We start from the raw sequence: 18754 nt of genomic DNA, 5'->3' as shown, positions 1-18754 counted from the left end.
GAAGCCAATTCCAAGCGACTGGTGTTCAGAGGCATGCCGCCTCTAATAGTGGAGGTAGCCATTGTTAGCCTTGTCCACAATTTCTTTCTAATCCTTTTCAAAAGCCATCCTAATTTTTGGGTGGCCCTTCTGTGGGGGTGAGTTCCATAGCTGAACTATGCAGTGTGTGACGTGATTTATTCTCTCTGTCCTGAATCTTCCGACAAATTGCTCAGCCACAGTCAAGAATGGCACTATGGAAGTACTTTTCAGATAGCCTCCCACCCCCACAAAGTGCAGAAACTCAGAAGACGTTCCAATAATGTGTGTGTAATATGCCAAAGAAAATAAGCCAATGTAGCAAAATAAGTTAACATACAGTTAAAGGAAAAGGTAAAGGCACCCCTGACCATTAGGTCCAGTCATGGCCGACTCTGGGGTTGCGGCGCTCATCTTGCTTTATTGGCCGAGGGAGCCGGCGTACAGCTTCCGGGTCATGTGGCCAGCATGACTAAGCCGCTTCTGGCGAACCAGAGCAGCGCACGGAAACGCCATTTACCTTCCTGCTGGAGTGGTACCTATTTACCTACTTTCACTTCATGCTTTTGAACTGCTAGGTTGGCAGGAGCAGGGACCGAACAACGGGAGCTCACCCCGATGCAGGGATTCGAACCGCCAACCTTCTGGTCGGCAAGCCCTAGGCTCTGTGGTTTAACCCACAGCGCCACCCGCGTCCCTCAACATACAGTTAGGCAGGTCTAATGATTATGATGCCTTTTCTGGAAAAACTGGAGCTCCTTAGTAGGTGGGAGCATCCCAATGGAGAAATGCAACTTGGCTGCAAATAATTCTCTCAACTACACCTGCTTTGTGCTTAAGGGCATAACCTATGACTGCCACTGAAATGAATAATGGTTTTGTGCCAGGACCAAAGCCAAAGCAATTTGTTTCATATAGCATTTGTAGTTGTGGTTTGGATTTCATTTTTTTATTGACTGTGCTGTTTGTACCTGCCTTGGGATCTCTTCATTGGCAGGAAGAAGAGATCTTTCAAACAAAGAAGTGATATGAGCAGTGCAGAAGTCATGTACTTCACAGATAATGTTACAGTTGGGGTGAACGCAGCAAGTGTGATGAGCAGGGAAGGAAAGCAGCAGCAGAGTCAGCTGTAATTCTGCACCATATTCAAGTGTGAGATCAAAAACACCCCCTTTATGAGCTTTGGCTTTAAGCAGCTAAGAGTCAGTGACAAAACTGCAGTTCTGTGGTGTTTACTCCAGGCTTAGTTCTCAGCAATGATGTGAATACACTATTGCCTCTTCTAAACCACCATAGTTTTCCTAGTTTCTTTACTTCTGAACCAGTCTTTTAAAAGTGTAAAAAGAGAGCTGCTCTTTCTGAGCACAATTCCAGGTGTTGGTGCTGACTTTTAAAGCCCTAAATGGCCTCTGCCCAGTATACCTGAAGGAGCATCTCCACCCCCATCGTTCTGCCCAAACACTGAGGTCCAGCACCGAGGGCCTTCTGGCAGTTCCCTCACTGCAAGAAGCAAAGTTACAGGGAACCAGGCAGAGGGCTTTCTCGGTGGTGGCGCCCGCCCTGTGGAACGCCCTCCCATCAGATGTCAAAGAGATAAACAACTACCTGACTTTTAGAAGACATCTGAAGGCAGCCCTGTTTAGGGAAGTTTTTAATGTTTGAAGTTTTATTCTGTTTTTAATGTTCTGTTGAAAGCTGACCAGAGTGGCTGGGATATGTATAAAAAACAAACAAACAAACAAACAAACAAACAAACATGTTGTTGTTGTTGTTATCAGTTCAAAGGCCCATCTGATCCATCTTTCTGTTATCCCATTGGCCAATCAGATGTCTGCGGGAAGCAGCTCTTAAGCTCAACAGCACTTGTGAATCCCAACAGTCATTCAGAAGCTTACTGCCTCCAATACAGGAGATTTGCTGTGACACCTTAATGCTGCCATTCTGCTACAGGGCGGCAAGACAAATAGTGCAATGCACTCCTGAGTTCCTCACCTCCGTATTCCTTTCCAAACGTAAGGAATATAGCTGTGTCTTTCATCTAAAAATTGCAGAGGTCATCAAATGAAATCTGAGCTAGCGGGGCTGAAAGCTTTCAAAACAGTAAAGTAATTTCATGGCCCTGCTGATATTTAAACATAGTATACCAGGGAGCAGTTCTAGTGGTATCCAAAGATGACAAATCACTTTGTTTATACATATCTAGCTGTTGTTGTTTTTTAATTCCTGCTCAGCAGAAGATTTCCCGTATCAATGAACATAGTTTACTGAAAAACCATATGAAAGAATTGACTACACTGTCCTTTAATCCCAGGTTTTGATTTGGCCATGCAGAGCTGGCTTTGTTCTAGTAAGCAAAATTTTAGCAATCTTTTCTCTGGTATGGACACCAGTCAGAATCAACAGTTAAAGAGGTGCAATGGAGCTCCTATTTCTATCATCTGGAAGACTTGCATATAGGGGCACCTTAGAGTTTGCTCTAAGCATAATAAATCTATTTGGAAAATACAAAATAAATAGTGGAATAATCTTGTGGCAGAGATTCATGAGAAGCAGCTGCGATCTCTCTTATCCCTGCCTCAAAATCGAAATCACAGCCCCTTCTCACAAATCTCTGCTGCAAGACTGTTCCACACTTTCCCATGTATGATCTAAGATTTATCATGCTTAGATAACTGTTGTCCTCCAGATGTTGCTAGACTCTAACTGTTATTGGCCTTTGGCTAATTAAACAATCTATGGCATTTTAAACTGGGGGTGGGTATGGTTTTTGATTGTTACTATGATATGTATTGTTGTGTTTTTATATTGTAAACCCCCCTGCGATCCTCAGATGAAGGGTGGTAATAATAATAATAATAATAATAATAATAATAATAATAATAATAATAATAATATCAGTCCCAGTCTTATGGACAACAGATAATGGGATTTGCACTCCAACATCTGGTTCCTCACGCACGTTTCCACTCATTTATTCCTAGAGTGTGATCTTATTATTATTTTCTTCCCTACCTTCCACAACCCTCAGTGCTACACTTTCATCTTCCATAGGATTTTTTTTTTGAGGGGGTAAAATAAAAATGGCATTGAAATGCCATTTATTGCTTATAAATTCTAAGATGCATGGAGGAGGACCCAGAGGGATAGACATAGATCAGCACGGCTAGCCACTCAACCAAAAAAATAATGGCCTAGTCAGGGCTTTGGGGTGTTTTTTTCACCCGCTCAGATGATTCTTTCATAGCCATTTTCCATAGGCTCTGTTGAGCTGGGGATAGCTAGAGTAGCAGACTAGAACGAAGAGAGGTTTACAGCAGCAGCTGATTTGCTATACATTCCTCGCTGTGTTAGAACCTAAGGGCAGACTCATTCCTTCACAGCTGCCAGCACCAGCCACAGGCAGTAGCGGTGTGTGTTTCGGGGTGCTATTGGAGTTACTGCTGCATATGGGGGATGGGGAATGATTGTTCCTTCCTGTTCACCCACATGGACTCAACCTCACCACCATGCTGGCCCAACCGTCTCCAGGTAAGTGTCAGGAGGGTGCACCACTACTGGCCACAGGAGTCTGCCAAGTCCTGCTCCCTGCTGGACTAGCTCAAGATATTTTGCTGCCTGAGGCAAAGGAGCAGATGGTACCCTCACCCAATCCACATACAGAATTCAAGCAGATCAGCATGTTAATGTGACCTGGGTGATCCTCCATTGTACCTGAGGGCAGCTAGTTAGCTCAGGAACTGTAGAGCAGGCTAGCTCAGGGGGAAAGAATGGCAAGCTGCTGTGGTCCCCAGCATCAGCTGTCTGTCTCATGGCCAAGTTAGCCCTGGGTCCCTTGCTTAGTATAGTGGTACCTCGGGTTACATACGCTTCAGGTTACATACGCTTCAGGTTACAGACTCCGCTAACCCAGAAATATTACCTCAGGTTAAGAACTTTGCTTCAGGATGAGAACAGAAATTGTGCAGCAGCAGTGGGAGGCCCCATTAGCTAAAGTGGTGCTTCAGGTTAAGAAGTTTCAGGTTAAGAACGGACCTCCGGAACAAATTAAGTACGTAACCAGAGGTACCACTGTATCAGAATGCAAGTTTGCAACCTTAGGATACACCAACAACCACAGAACGGAAAAAAGGATGAATTACCTACCCTTAACAAGAAGATTTTCAAAAAGTTCATTACTCAGATGTAAAATGTGACAAATGTCTTCTAGAATATTCTCTAAGCAGTATCTAGGTGAATGAAGCGTCTTTGTTCATTCCATCCCCACCAGTCTGTCCCTCCTAATTGGTCCCTAGATGTTGGACTACAACTCCCATGATCCACTTCCAGCTTAGTCAATGATCAAAGAAGATGGGAGTTATAGTCCATCAACATCTGTAGACCCAAGGCTGAAGAACAGCCCTGACTTACCAGGTGCTGCCACAAACTAGGAGTTCTCTTCTCTGACTGTAAGATCAACAAATGCTGAGGGACTAACTTGGTTTCCTTACCTACAGTTTCATTCTATTAAAATACCATTTTTCAAGAGATGAAGGTTGCAGTCCTATATTCACCTTAGGGTAAGTCAGTTTCCAATGTAAAACACAGGCTTTCTGTGTAAAACCGGAGCTGGGAGTTCCAGGATGCCAGAGAATCAGCTATCTTGCACGCCTCTGCTCACCCAATACTTACCATTACCAGTACCTCTTTAAAAGCAAGATTGCAAGCAAGATCGGTTGACAGGCACCAGAGCAAGAGAGAGATGTCATGCTTACCAAATGCATAGCTCTACAGGCATGAAATCACAAGCTACTGGTTCAGATGCCATCCATTTCACTTGTGTTCTGATTTTACAGATGAGTGGGTAGATCCAAGAGCAAGGCTTTTCAGACTTGTTAATAAATATATTCAAGAGGCTTTAGTCCCATACAAGAGATTTGTTCAGCCATATGTCAGGAGCTTGAAGGGAACATTTTGTTTTGTTTCATACTGGTGGAATATTAAACAGCAGAAAGTACCAGGAAACCAATGCTTTGAACTATCTATAAATGTTCTAAAGTAGGATTTAGTGATAACTACATTTCTTTCAGCACCCCTGCTTCCCAACTATCTTTCAAAATTAGATTTATTTGAAGAATTAATATTCTGCTCTGTTAAAAATATATATCTTCATAATCTTGAATTCTACCAATTGTAGGGATTAAGCACAAAAAGGCACATAAAATTCTATTTAAGATTAGATATGATTTAGATTAAATCTAAGATTGGACGTTTCAAAATACTTATATTGACTTGGGTTCTGCTTGTGCATAAACACACATAAACACACACCTGCTTTGATTGTCCCCCGTCAAGAATCAGAAAACCAGGAAACCATGTCTTAACACAAACCAGGGATCATGTATTGTTGCTCCTTAACAAGTCACAAGAAGCCATGGCTTGTTGTTGGTTTGCTGATGGTGGCTTGTTCAGGAGCAGCAAACCAAGAATGCTGGTTTGGATGTACTACAAAGCCAAGGCTTCCTGGTTTGCTCAGCTCACTCACAACCAGGGGAGGAGAGAAACAGAAGCAATCAAGTACACTGTTCATTCCTGCTAACCCAAGATAGGCAGAAAATCTGCATTATCATGGCATACAAAGGAACCAAGGTGAGAAAAGAATCCCTGTTTAAGGGTCTCTTACACCTAAATGATTTGCATATTAAATAGTCAGATTGAGCCACATCTGTGCTATCACAACTGGGAAATTACTTGCATAGTGCAGGAGTAGTGCCCCCTCCACATCGTTGCCATTATGCTGGTACATTGTAGACATCTGTGGTATAAGCCACAGAGCCTAGGGCTTGCCGATTGGAAGGTCGGCAGCTTGAATCCCCACGGCGGGGTGAGCTCCTGTTGTTCTGTTCCAGCTCCTGCCAACCTAGCAGTTCAAAAGCATGTCAAAGTCCAAGTAGATAAATAGGTACCGCTCCGGCTGGTAGGTACATGGCAATTCCGCACACTGCTCTGGTTCGTCAGAAGCGGCTTAGTTATTTATGGGCATACACAAGTAATTGCTAGATACACCAGCAGGAAAGACCAAGGAATGGTTTTAAGCTTGTAGATATGTTTTGGGTTAACTGAGACAGGTTGCAGGTTGGGGGTGTAGTGCAAAGGATCACTCTGTGCCAGTGGAGAAGCAGGAATTGTAATTTTATCCTGAAATCCTATTCATACTTGAGAGCAAGCCCCACTGAACATAGTGAGACTTATTTCTGAGTAAGCATGCACAGGATCAAGCGGTTTTCTCAGATTTCAACGTGTAGCTGAATGAACTTGAAGGATGGGAGTCAAGGTTCTACCCACCTAGTTGCTTCTCAGTTACTGTTGCACGAATCAGGGTTCATAACTGGAGAACTGCACTGGGGCACACTTCCCACACAACTTGCCTCCTGCAGTGTTATGCCACAGCACAAACAGGAAAGCCTTTGATGATAACTTTAGACAGCAAACTTTTGTAATCAAAGGCTACGGGATGATAGAACAGCTGAGCACTTTCCGTTATGATCAAAACAACTCCCTCTGACATAATCTAACACAACAACAAAATCCCCATCTCCATCTTTCCACGTCTCCAAATCTTGCTGGGCACTTCTTCCCTAGTAGAACACAGGGCAATTTGCTAAATTCACAGCTGGACTGACAACAATTACTTAGGACAGGAAATGCCACAAACGCTGAATAGCTAAGCAAGCAAAACATTAGCCCAATGCAAGAATCACAACTGGGAACAGAGTGTTTAATTAGAAGCCATGATTTATTTATTTTGATTTTGTATTTTTAAAAGAAAATTGCAGGACCAGGAAGAAAAAGGGGAAACACTTTTCTTGCCCAAAGAAACATGGAAAACAAAGCACATTGCTTGATCCAGGCAACAATCTTGACTGCGTTGTCAACCTTTAAATGTATTTGCTAGAAAGCTGAAGATGGGTGAAACTGCTCAATAATTACCAATGGATTTCAATATGAGATCCAGTATAGTGAAGAAATCCCTGAGCATTATAGTGGCAGGAATGAGTGCTGGACATGTTCAAACTTCTATGCTAAACTTCTGACATGAACTTCTTAATGCTTTTCTTAACAAGACAATTAGATACAGAAGTCTGCTACAAATTTCTCAGTGTGTATTTGTGGTAAAGGTTTGCTTCATATTCTGTGCATTTTGTGAAAATTGGCATCTGAAGATGCCCTTGCCAAGGTCGTTGTGGGTAGCTGGTGGCTTTAGTGATGATTAATATGAGGTATAAAGCAGTGCCACTCTTGCAAAAAGTCATCTGTTGCAACACAAGCTCATGCTACTCTTATCTGCTTAATAAGCTTCTCTGCTAACAATGTAGTCTAGACAGTACCAGATAGTCAAAGCTATTTCTTCTTCAGTTTTCCAGCACTTTGCTATAACTTGCCCCACTGTCAGCAAAACAAATACAGGGCTGGCCCTACCATTAGGCAGAATGAGGCTGTGGTGATTGTTAATCCTTCTAGCGCTTTAACATCCTTGTCTCATTCACCCCAGTGAAAATTTTTCTTACTTCCATTTTACACATGGAAACCAAGGCCAAAACTATCCAAGTGTTTGCTGTTGATTAACTTAGTTCGTCTCAGTTTTGTGCTATTTACAAGGCCACACCATGTGCAGGTATATACAAGCTAATACTGGCAGTTTCCATTACACACAAGTCACTTTAATGGTTTGGGTTGGTTATTCTGCCAAGGTCAAAATCTGTACATTTACTACCCAGAACTCCACCCTAAATGGTTTTACAGTGAAAATGTCTCTGTGGCATCCAGTTCTATTGAATCAAAACACCATACAGCTACAATATCCTTCTTTGGAAGAAGAATGGAAAACAGTAGAATAGATAGGCAAAAATGAATATGCTACTCGAATTAAATGAATTTAAAACCATGTATTTTACAACATCATGAAATGTGAGAAGCTTACAACACACCAGCTTGCTTAGCATTAACAGGTGCTTAATTCATATGATTAGAAACATTTTAAGTCAAAGGTGGGGAACTTGTGGCCCACCAGATGGACCCCCAGCAGCCAATGGTCAGGCATGACAGAAGTTAGAATTCAACAACAGCTGAAGTGCCATAGGTTCTCTATCCCTTAGCAGTAATGGCATTTCAGGGGTTAACAACATGGTGCCCACCAGATGTGCTTACGACTCCAACTCCCATCAGCCCCATGGCCAATGGTCATGAATGTCAGGAGTTATAATCCAGAAACATCTGGAAGGGACTTCATTGGTTATGCCTGATTTACTGTGTTTCTTACCCATCATAAGGTTCCTGAGTAGGTTACAACTACCTGTATATAAAAGGCAGAATCAAAATAAGTTAAAAGTTAAAACCATTTACAACCAGAAGACTAGCGTGTATACACACACACGCACACACACACACTTTATAGTGACTAGAAACAAGACAGAAATTTTAAATTCTTACAGCAAACCGTTTTGGCTTCCACCTTTATCAGTTGTTCTCAGACCGAGTGACATCAAAGATATTAGCTAACTGCTTCAAAATTCTATAGCTAGGTCTCAATATTAGCACATTTAAGCCTCACAACTTACTTTCATCATCATTTTCCCTATCATTATTTTTTATGTATTTTCCCCCCAAAAGGGCCATTGACTAGAGAAGGAACTTTTTGCAAAAGGAGTATCCTTAGTATAAGTCAATGATGTGCAAAAGTTCAATGGCAGTTTGGTAGAAAATATCCAAAGACACCTAGAGAGCCCAGGTTTCCCATCTCTGATGTACACTGTTTCTGATTTTCACCCTGCCCCTCCTCATTCCACACACCAACACTTTCATTCAACCAACAATCACATTTGGTCCAGAAATGCCAACATTACTCCTAACTAAATGTATATAGGTTTCATTCCTTAGTGAAAGTGCCATAGATTTGGCAACAATGATAAACTGGAAACATTAAATGCATTGTTTGTGCACATTTTTCTAATTTGGGTCATTTGTAGCTCCTATAAGGATTCTACACACTCTGTGAAAACATATTTGCAACTAATTAAAACTGTATACACTGATGCCTGCATATTTAGGACTGTAATCCATGAAGCTATTTAAACAAAAGTTGATTCCAATATTGCAGGAAGTTGGCCACTGGAGGCCATATCTGGTATTGGGGGGGGGGGGCCACTGGGAAGCCACACACTGAATTATTAAAAGAAATAAAGCAGCATTTCACTTCCTGCTTTTGTAAATCCATCTCCTAGTTGAAGCCAATTGCCTCTAAACATTACTTTTCCTTATTAAGAGAGAACCCCCGCAATTCATGGCCGTAATTCTTCTCAGTTCTCAGACGTAAAACAATCAAAGTTAATACTCCATACATCAGTGCTAAGTTTCCGGAAACACAGATGCCAATCCAGCCCGTTTCCCCCCTCCCGCCAAGGTTCATTAAAGCAGAAAGTTCAGCATTTCAGTTTTCATCTTTCCAAGCAAGACATCCTTCACTGAGCCATGGTCCTTCTCTTCCTTAAGCGCTTCTCGCCTCGGGTGAGATATTTCAGTCCTCTACAGCTGCCAGCCAGCCTTTGTCACTTTAAGTAGTCAGGCAGAGTGTCAGCAGCGCAGCGGAACCCCAGGTTCGAAGCAGAGCTGTCAGGGGTGTTTTGGCTTCGGGCTGTGCATCGATACCTATAGCAGTAGGACTGAGAGGGACAATAGTGACATTACCACGGGTGTCAATTAAAGTGTGCCAATTCATTAGCTGAACATGGCAAAGTAGTTCTGCACTGGGGAGATGCTTTATTAGCAACAAGGAACATGTGCGGTAGCCTCCCCCCCCCCCAAAAAAAATTGGTGCCTGCCTGAAACGAAAAATCATAAACTAGATAAATTAGCCCGTCTGCTTAAGGGATGGTCTTGACAGCCTGCCTCTTTAGGATGAGAAGAAAAATGGTTAGGTTTTCTCCTGTGCACTACTGATGTAAAGGCTTGGCACCAGTTTCACATTTCATGGCTTTTCCACTCAGGCAAATATTACTGGAGCTCAACTCCAACAAGCAAAACAACACCTTCTGACTTTAAGAACATCCTCCAACTCTACAATTTTAGAAGAGTTTGGATCTGATGTCCCGCTTTATCACTACCCGAAGGAGTCTCAAAGCGGCTAACATTCTTCTTTCCCTTCCTCCCCCACAACAAACACTCTTTGAGGTGAGTGGGGCTGAGAGACTTCAAAGAAGTGTGACTAGCCCAAGGTCACCCAGCAGCTGCATGTGGAGGAGCGGGGAAGCGATCCTGGTTCACCAGATTACGAGTCCACCGCTCTTAACCACCACACCACACTGGCTCTGTTTTATGGTTCTATTTTGGAAATGGTTCCAGATCATCCAGTACCCTGACTCTCAAGTAGTCACAGATTGGACCCCTTCACTTTTTCTGCCATAGGAGACTATCAAACCTGTAACGTTTTCCTAGGTGTATAATTCCCCTTGCCTAGCAGCATCTGTGGGAATACGTAGTCAAGCCAGGGATGCTTTTTATGAGTCTCTTGGCGCGTGATCTGAAACCCCTTTAGTAGTCAGGGGTCTTGGTGCCAATGTTTTACCATCTTTGAATGAGCCTCTAAGAAGAATTGTCCCTTTCTCTCCACTTTGGCTTCTTTTAAAATCCTCCTCCACACTTTTTGCCCTTTTTAAAAAAAATTATTCTGTCATGGACTGCGCCTCCCTAGCAATCGTTTCAATCTCCTTGGGGAGGCCTGCCTTATCTTTTGAGAAGTGCAGCTGTAAGAGAATGATAGGAATTTTGTTGCCATAGTGATCTCAGCCCCTTGTAATCCTTTAGCATATCTGCTGCAGCGACATGTAAGGCAGCAGTATCTGTGTGATACAGTGATATATTTAGAGATGGGGAAGTGGTAACAGAGAAATGCTGTTGGTGTCCATACCTGATGTCCACAACCACATACCTAGTAGAGATTCTGGGGTCATGGGGTCTATCTGTAATACACACACACACACACACACACACACATATATATTCCCTCTAATACAGCTAATGGGACACAAAACTTTTTTTCCATAATTTTGCAATTGCCTGTTATCCCTATTATCTGAAAACTTTCCAAATTGCATCCAAATGGATTTGAACTAGGGAAAAAAACCCTCATGCTTACAGAGGACAGTTTCAGTATTTGTTACCTGCTCACCCCCAATCCACTGCAGCCCTCCAAAAGATGTGCTGCTGAGAGTTGGAGGGACCCTCTAGAACATTTTGGGAAATGATACTGAAGGTGGTAGGAGCGACTGGCAAAATGCTTTTCACTAGTGCAAAGCACCCATTGGATACAACCCATTAACTCGAAATAAATCCCAATATCTTATTTACATAATTATTAAAACACATTAAAGTCAACGAAGTTGGCAGTTTCAACAAGTTGGAGTGTATTTATCTGAGAATATTTCCAAGACATCTGTAAGTGCAGACCATACTGTAGGTATGTGCTTTAAGTATTTGCAAGGCTGGGTCAGCATGTACAGATCCACTGCAATCAACTAATTTGGACTTTAATGAATAGCTGCAAGCATTGGCTTCAGCTTGCACAAGGGAGAAAACCTTAGTTCATGGGGCAAAACTCAACCACCTATTATACAGCCAAACTCTTTCTATTGATCCTATTTAGAAGCTATGTGATAGTATAGCAAATTTTAAAATCCAATTATCCATTACCATTCACAGAAAGACATAAACCTGCATTTCTTGTATGTGTCTGCCACACACACACACACACACACACACCAATCTGCATTTGATGCAAAGACGGGCAGGCGAACAATGAGGCCGCATGGCTGGGGCAGCAGCAAGTTAAGCTGCCAACCACGCCCCCTCCGAGCTGCCCGGTTGGGCGCTCACCTGTGGGCGTGGTGCACCAGCCAGGTGAGTGGGTAGCAGGGGGCTTAACACCCCCTGCATGAGGCGGGCTTCAGGTCCCGCCCACAACCCCTCCCCTCTTGCCAGGAGGAGAGTCTTTCTTGTATGTGTCTGCCATACACACACACACACACACACACACAAACACACACACACACACACACACACACACACACACACAACAATCTGCATTTGATGCAAAGACTAGACCTGCTGTCCTGGGATTCTTGGGAGGAAGGGTGGGATACAAATCTAATGAAATATAACAAGTACAGTGGTACCTCGGGTTAAGTACTTAATTCGTTCTATAGGTCCGTACTTAACCTGAAACTGTTCTTAACCTGAAGCACCACTAATGGGGCCGCCTGCTGCCACTTTGCTGCCGGAGCACAATTTCTGTTCTCATCCTGAAGCAAAGTTCTTAACCTGAAGCAATATTTCTGGGTTAGCGGAGTCTGTAACCTGATGCGTATGTAACCTGAGGTACCACTGTAGACCACTGGTTTGTTTGTTTTTTGCCAACAGAGGCTTATCTCAAAATAGTACACACATTATCACAATATACCATGTGAGATCTTGATTAGAAGGGCCATCCAGTGCCTAATCCTGCAGCACATAATCACATGTGATCACAGCTGGATCACTCATAGTCTATAGCCAGTAACCCCCAATGGGATTTATAGCTTAATAAACAGATTCAACCTTTCTGTCTGAGCTGTAGCCCAAAATGTTTACTTAATGACAGTGATTAATGATAATGACCTGATGCACTCTGTAAGGCAAATGCATAACTGGATTTGGTTTGCCTGTGGCCACCCTATTAATTTGTGGCAGAAGACAGAAACTTACCGAATAAGGCAGAGGGTTCTGCTTTCGGTTTTTCATGTTTGACTATCTGAGCAGCACTACATTTAGAAAAGCCAAACATTTCCTTATGTGACTGATTAAATTGATACAGTCAGCAGTTGTTGGGACGCATGACATCAAGATGACTTTTCCCATTAAATGAGATCAGTCATCAACACTGACTACTCATTTTCCTTCTGCATTAAAACTCGGCTCACGGGTCAACAACTGACTTTGAATTAAGATGACCTGGAACAGAGAGGTAATGACATGTGTCTAGGAGAATCTTATTTAATTGACTGAAAATTTAAGAAAGAGGAAGGGTGGACCATACAGCTGTGCGCTGGGATTTCAAAAATTGCCAGTCAGTGTAGAGATTCAATTAATTTGATATAGCAAGGATGGGCTAAAAGTGACATGCCAGAATATACAATACAACCATCAGCTACAAGACACACGTCAGTGTAATTTCATATCTCCTCTCAGCTACTGTTGATACTGAGAATCCTCTTTCCCTCCGGAAGCTTCTCTCAAACTCATCACAGCCCCAGTTTTCTTCACTCCCTCTGCCCCTGGTCATCCACTGCTTAATCTATTTCCCTTTCCCCATTCCACAATTCCCGAAGCTGGGCCTGTAGCCATAAGGTTACTGCTGCATTCCTTCTTCTAGCTTTAATATTTCTGTACCCAGAACCTGTAGGCCGTTCACGTACGTCAATAGTCAAGTTCTGTGTATTATGTTCATTTCCTTTCCTGACCAGCAAAATCTAGCTTCCCCTCAGCAGTATCACTGTTGCTGTGCTCTCCTTTGAATGCTTCTGCTTCTCCAACACACCCTGCCTTGGATTATTGCTGCTGCTGCTGCTGCTGCAGTGGCAGCGCTGACTTCCTTGCATCACCCTGCCACTTCAAGCCCCGGGTCGCTCCCTCTTCTCACTTACAAGTTCATTTCAGGCACGTCCCTTTCCATCTCTGTGTTGCTGTGGTATGTTGTCATTGTGCCTGGAATGGCCTCCTGCAGTGTCTCCAAGAGACCACCTCCCCTATTTCCCTTAAGTGCCTCCTCCATGACAAACTGGGGGGCAGCTGCAGGACTGTAAGACCCCAGGGCCTCCATGAATTGGTGGGCAGAAGAGAGACTGTAAACCAGCCCACCACAATTGGGCAGGTGCTTTACCCTCACATTGAAACAAACAGAACGGGCAACCTAATCATATTCATGCACTGCAGAGGGCTTGAAGTAGATCACCCTTGGGATCCCTTCCAAGTCTATGATTCTATGCTTACTCTGAACAAAGTCACAATGAACGAGTTCAATAGGTCCTTAAAAATGTGTAACCTTCGTCTAGATCGTGTCTGACCTTTGTGTTTTGCTCTTTTTTGCAAGCTATAATTTTAAAATCCTGGCACAAACCGCATATTATAATGTTAAGCTTGGGGCTGGCAAGGTATAAGGTGGGAAAACACAATACAAGTGCAAGGTTTGTGTGGTGCTCCTTACAGGTAGATCACTTTGATTGCTTCATAAAGGCAGGTCACTTTGAACTGCTAAACTTGGAGACATCTTTGGACAGCAAGGCAAAGTGTTGTGTTAGTATGACTGCTTTCTATCATAAGACTTTGTCAGTTTCTCTGTTTATAGGTTGTTTTATTTTCACACACAAACACTGTTTATTGACAGGCAAAAGACAAAGAACAAATCTGCATATAAGATCTCTAAGTAAGCTTATGCCATTTGACCTCGAACATTTATTGCTGGCGTATGAAATCTTTTGTACAGTTGTCGTGCTGAAACAAAAGTGGCTTTGAAGAGTATTCTACCATAAGAAATAGGAGGAAAGGGAGGTTGGGAGTTTATGAGCTCAGGAGGGGATAATTCAGGTTGGTACTTTCAGAATTCAGAGAAAGCTTCTTGGCTTATTTCAGATAATCTCCTGCAGATTTAGTCTCAGTTACCTTACCTATGTCGAAACCCTAGAAATGGATAGACAATCCAGAAGTAAGGTTTAGTCTCTGCACTGCTTCGTTATACTGTGCTTTCTGACCCTGAGATAACAGATGACTTTTCACATGCTTAAAAAAAAAGAAAAGAAAAAAGACTACACTATCTTCAGTAGACTCTAAAATGGGCCATATTACTCATCTGTAAAGAAAACTGCAATGCCGCTGTTAATTTAATCAAATCTGCTAATTAATGTGTGACATTGATTTCACCCCAAAATAAAACCTGGAACATGTGATCTGAAAGTAGGAAATATAAGCTTCCTATGGAGGATAGGTTACAGATGAGAATCTTAAAGTGTGTTTTAAAACAGGACCTTTCAAAGCACCCAAATGAAAAGATAAACACAGTAAGATTAATTTTTAATTAGAATAAATAAAATTGGGGTCATAGCTGTGACTTAGTTGTTGTTGTTTTTTTTTTTAGAATTATGCTGTGTGGTTCATTGGAATTAGCCAAATGATGGAGATGGAGGAGCATGCATTTCCTATTACAACGCTGTGCAAGAAGTCTTTCATATCAATTACTGGTTGCTAAGAATGTAGGACTTATTTCTTTATCATTAGCTTCTCTTATATTCTCGAGTCTTTTTCACAATCTATTTAACAACTTCTCCCAAAACTTTCATATTTAAGATGAGAAGAATGCAAGGGTAGACTGCTTGTCTCGTCTCTGTACTCAATTCTTCACCATAAGGCAAGTAGGGGAAGCCTGTGGCACCTCAGATGATATTTGAACTACACAGCCCATCATCCCTGACCATGCTGGCTGGGACTGATGTGGTTTGGAGTTCAACATCATCTTGAGGGTCATAGGTTCTCCTCTTTTTTTCTTTTGAAGGTGAGTAGTCCAGCTCTAGCAAAAGTTAGCTTCATAAAGATTATTGGAGATCCCACAATCTTAAATTTAGCTTTGTGGCTGAGGTGGCTTACATTCCTACCTGCAATAACTTTCCAGGCCAGAAAGAGTGCTATTTTTAAAAAGAAAAGAAGGGAAATTAAGCATTTAGCTAAGATGTTCTCTTGGTTTCCTCTTAGGTTAAAACACATCTCAGCACCCAAGGTTGGGTGTGAACTACTGTAGGGTCAGCTGAGGGCTCTGTTTAATTACATAGCTCCTGCAGAAAATAGTTCACTATAATATAAAAACAGCTAGCATCCTTGATTTTGGAGGCCTAAAAAGTACACTATCATCAGGCTCAGCAACTGAGAGTCTCCGCATTAGAAAACCAATCGCTCGGCTGACATCCTGGCATTGTAGTGGTGACAGGAGCCAGAATCCTAACTGGTTGTAAGACCATGTTTTAAAAAATAAAGTACAGGTGTCCTGGGATCTTCAAGAGGTGGTAGGTACATATACACAATCCACCAATAGCTTCTTCCCTCAACAGCACACTCCTCTTATTCCAATCAAGGGGTGTGGGTGGCGCTGTGGGTTAAACCGCAGAGCCTAGGACTTGCCGATCAGAAGATCGGCGGTTCGAATCCCTGCAACGGGGTGAGCTCCCATTGCTCGGTCCCTGCTCCTGCCAACCTAGCAGTTTGAAAGCACGTCAAAGTGCAAGTAGATAAACAGGTACTGCTCCGGCGGGAAGCTAAACGGCGTTTCCGTGCACTGCTCTGGTTCGCCAGAAGCGGCTTAGTCATGCTGGCCACATGACCCGGAAGCTGTACGCCGGCTCCCTTAGCCAATAAAGCGAGATGAGCGCCGCAACCCCAGAGTTGGCCATGACTGGACCTAATGGTCAGGGGTCTCTTTGCCTTTACCTTATTCTAATCACCATAGCTCTAAATCAACCTGCCAAAGTAATCTTCTTCTTCTTCATCATCTCCTTCTTCTGGGGATGCGGTTGAGGACTCAAGAGCGGGAAAGGAATGCAGTGCCATCCCCAGAAGCCCACCCACCAGATGAGTCTGTGGGGCTGGCTTAGATTTGTCAGCAGTAGGGAACCTCCAACCCACAGGCCTAATTAGCCGGCCAGGCTTTTCCAGTTGGCCTAGAAGCCCATTTTGGCCAAGGTACACCTACCTGCTCTACATCTGATGTAACATCAGGTACGAGGAAAGTGCAGGCATGGCTAGGCCATAAGAGCTGCAGAAATTGCTGATCAGCTGGAGGCACCTGCAAAGCCCAGAACTTGCATAGATCCACGTGACAACCAGAGGGTTTTTGGGGGGGAGGGAGGCCTTCAAACTACTGCGCAGGCAAAACTGAGTTGCCTGACACCCTTGTGACATCAGGTGACTGACATCGGGTGGCCATAACTAGTTGTCAAACTGGGGCAGGGAGATAAGGATCTGGCTCACCCACCAGATCCACTTCCTCACCCCTAAGAGTGAGATGGGCTTTGTTTGTGATTCAGCATCGTTCTCCTTATATCCTTAACACAGTTGCACTTGAAGAGGCCCCGGTAAAAGCTCGATTTAAAGAAGCACTTGTGCCAGCAGTTGTGTGGGTTGGCCGCTGGAGTAAAAGGAAGATTGTAAAGTTCCTTGCTGTCTTAACTATGCAAAAGTGGGACAGCTAAATTGCCGTCAAGCTAAAATTAGGAGACAACTGATATTTTATCTCAGCTTAGATAAATGGGAATTCAAATTAACAGTTCATTGTTTTATCTCTCCACCCCATTTGTCCACCCAGAAGTGCTTCTTTTCAGATGTGCACCACGAGACGCAATTCTCTCTTTGTGTCATTTTATGTCACTAATTCTCAGGCGTACAAAATAAGAGCCTATTGCACAGCAGCAGATTGACAACTGCCTTTTAGCATTACCTTGTGGCACATATAGGATCCTCCTTTCTTCACTCGGTCAGTCCCGGTCAGGGGTCCTTTCTGTGGATGGAAAAATACCAATGACTGATCATCTGTACAAAACTAGGAGCAAACACCACCCAACGGAGAGGTAGAAAGGAATTAAGAGATGTTCTAATCTTTGTGTAAGCAAACTACAGCTGCTTGGCAGGCGGGAGGGGGAGGGGGGTTTGAAAAAGCTTGAAAATAATTACATTGCTCAGGACTAGAAGACAGTCCAGCGTAATTGCTCCAGCCAAAGCGCAGCAGTGACTGCATCAGTGTCTAATTGCTGCTTTCTTCTGTCAAGTCTGCAGCAAGCATGTTATTTTGGTTTCCCTGGGTAAGTTTATAACATGCTACTCAGAGCTCAGTGACACTAAATAAATTGTGGTGATGGATTGAAAACGTATTAACAATTAGTATAATTCTGTCCAACTTGCTGTGCTCCTGTGGCATATAGCTTTAAGATTTGTGCCAATTTAAGAGATGCATCACTGTGATACATTCACCTATTTGGTGGTAGTCCATATTCCCATTGCCGATCAGAAGGTCGGCGGTTCGAATCCCCATGACGGGGTGAGCTCCCGTTGCTCGGTCCCTGCTCCTGCCCACCTAGCAGTTCGAAAGCATGTCAAAGTGCAAGTAGATAAATAGGTACTGCTCCGGTGGGAAGGTAAACAGCATTTCCGTGCACTGCTCTGGTTTCACCAGAAGCGGCTTAGTCATGCTGGCCACATGACCCGGAAGCTGTACGCCGGCTCCCTCGGCCAATAAAGCGAGATGAGCGCCGCAATCCCAGAGTGGGTCACGACTGGACCTAATGGTCAGGGGTCCCTTTACCTTTACCATATTCCCATAATGTGTGCCGCTATCAGCATATCTCTCGGGACCTGAGAAGCATATAGATCTCGCCCCACTCCTGCTTTCAGACAGGTAAAAACGACACACATTAACTATCACATGGTTAAACAGATATTGTACAGCCAGAAAATGTTCTATGGTGGAAAACTAAAATGAACCATGCTCCTGCGAGGAAAGGTTATCACATCTGGGGCTTTTAAGTTTGGACAAAAGGTGAGCAACAGGGGGCATGGCAGAGGTTTATAAAATCTTGCATGGTGCGGAGAAAGTGAATTCTCCTTTTTTGTATCGCTAGAAGTCGGGTCATCCAAT

At 43.2% G+C, this 18754-nt stretch overlaps 1 protein-coding gene across 1 annotated transcript in view; it reads right to left on the bottom strand.

Annotated features, from left to right (window-relative positions):
• Positions 1-8855: 8855 nt before the first annotated feature.
• SUMF1 (sulfatase modifying factor 1) overlaps positions 8856-18754 on the bottom strand; it is a 65430-nt gene continuing 55531 nt past the window's right edge. Inside the window, exons 8-9 of the mRNA XM_053378141.1 lie at positions 17561-17620; positions 8856-9713 (exon numbers count right to left, since the gene is read on the bottom strand). Coding sequence (XP_053234116.1) covers positions 9600-9713; positions 17561-17620 — 174 coding nt within the window. The 3' untranslated portion in view covers positions 8856-9599. The remainder of the gene's footprint in view (positions 9714-17560; positions 17621-18754) is intronic.

The sequence above is a fragment of the Podarcis raffonei genome, chromosome 2, assembly GCF_027172205.1.
Source record: "Podarcis raffonei isolate rPodRaf1 chromosome 2, rPodRaf1.pri, whole genome shotgun sequence".
Lineage (NCBI taxonomy): Eukaryota > Metazoa > Chordata > Lepidosauria > Squamata > Lacertidae > Podarcis > Podarcis raffonei.
This window is presented reverse-complemented; position numbering and strand designations above follow the sequence as displayed.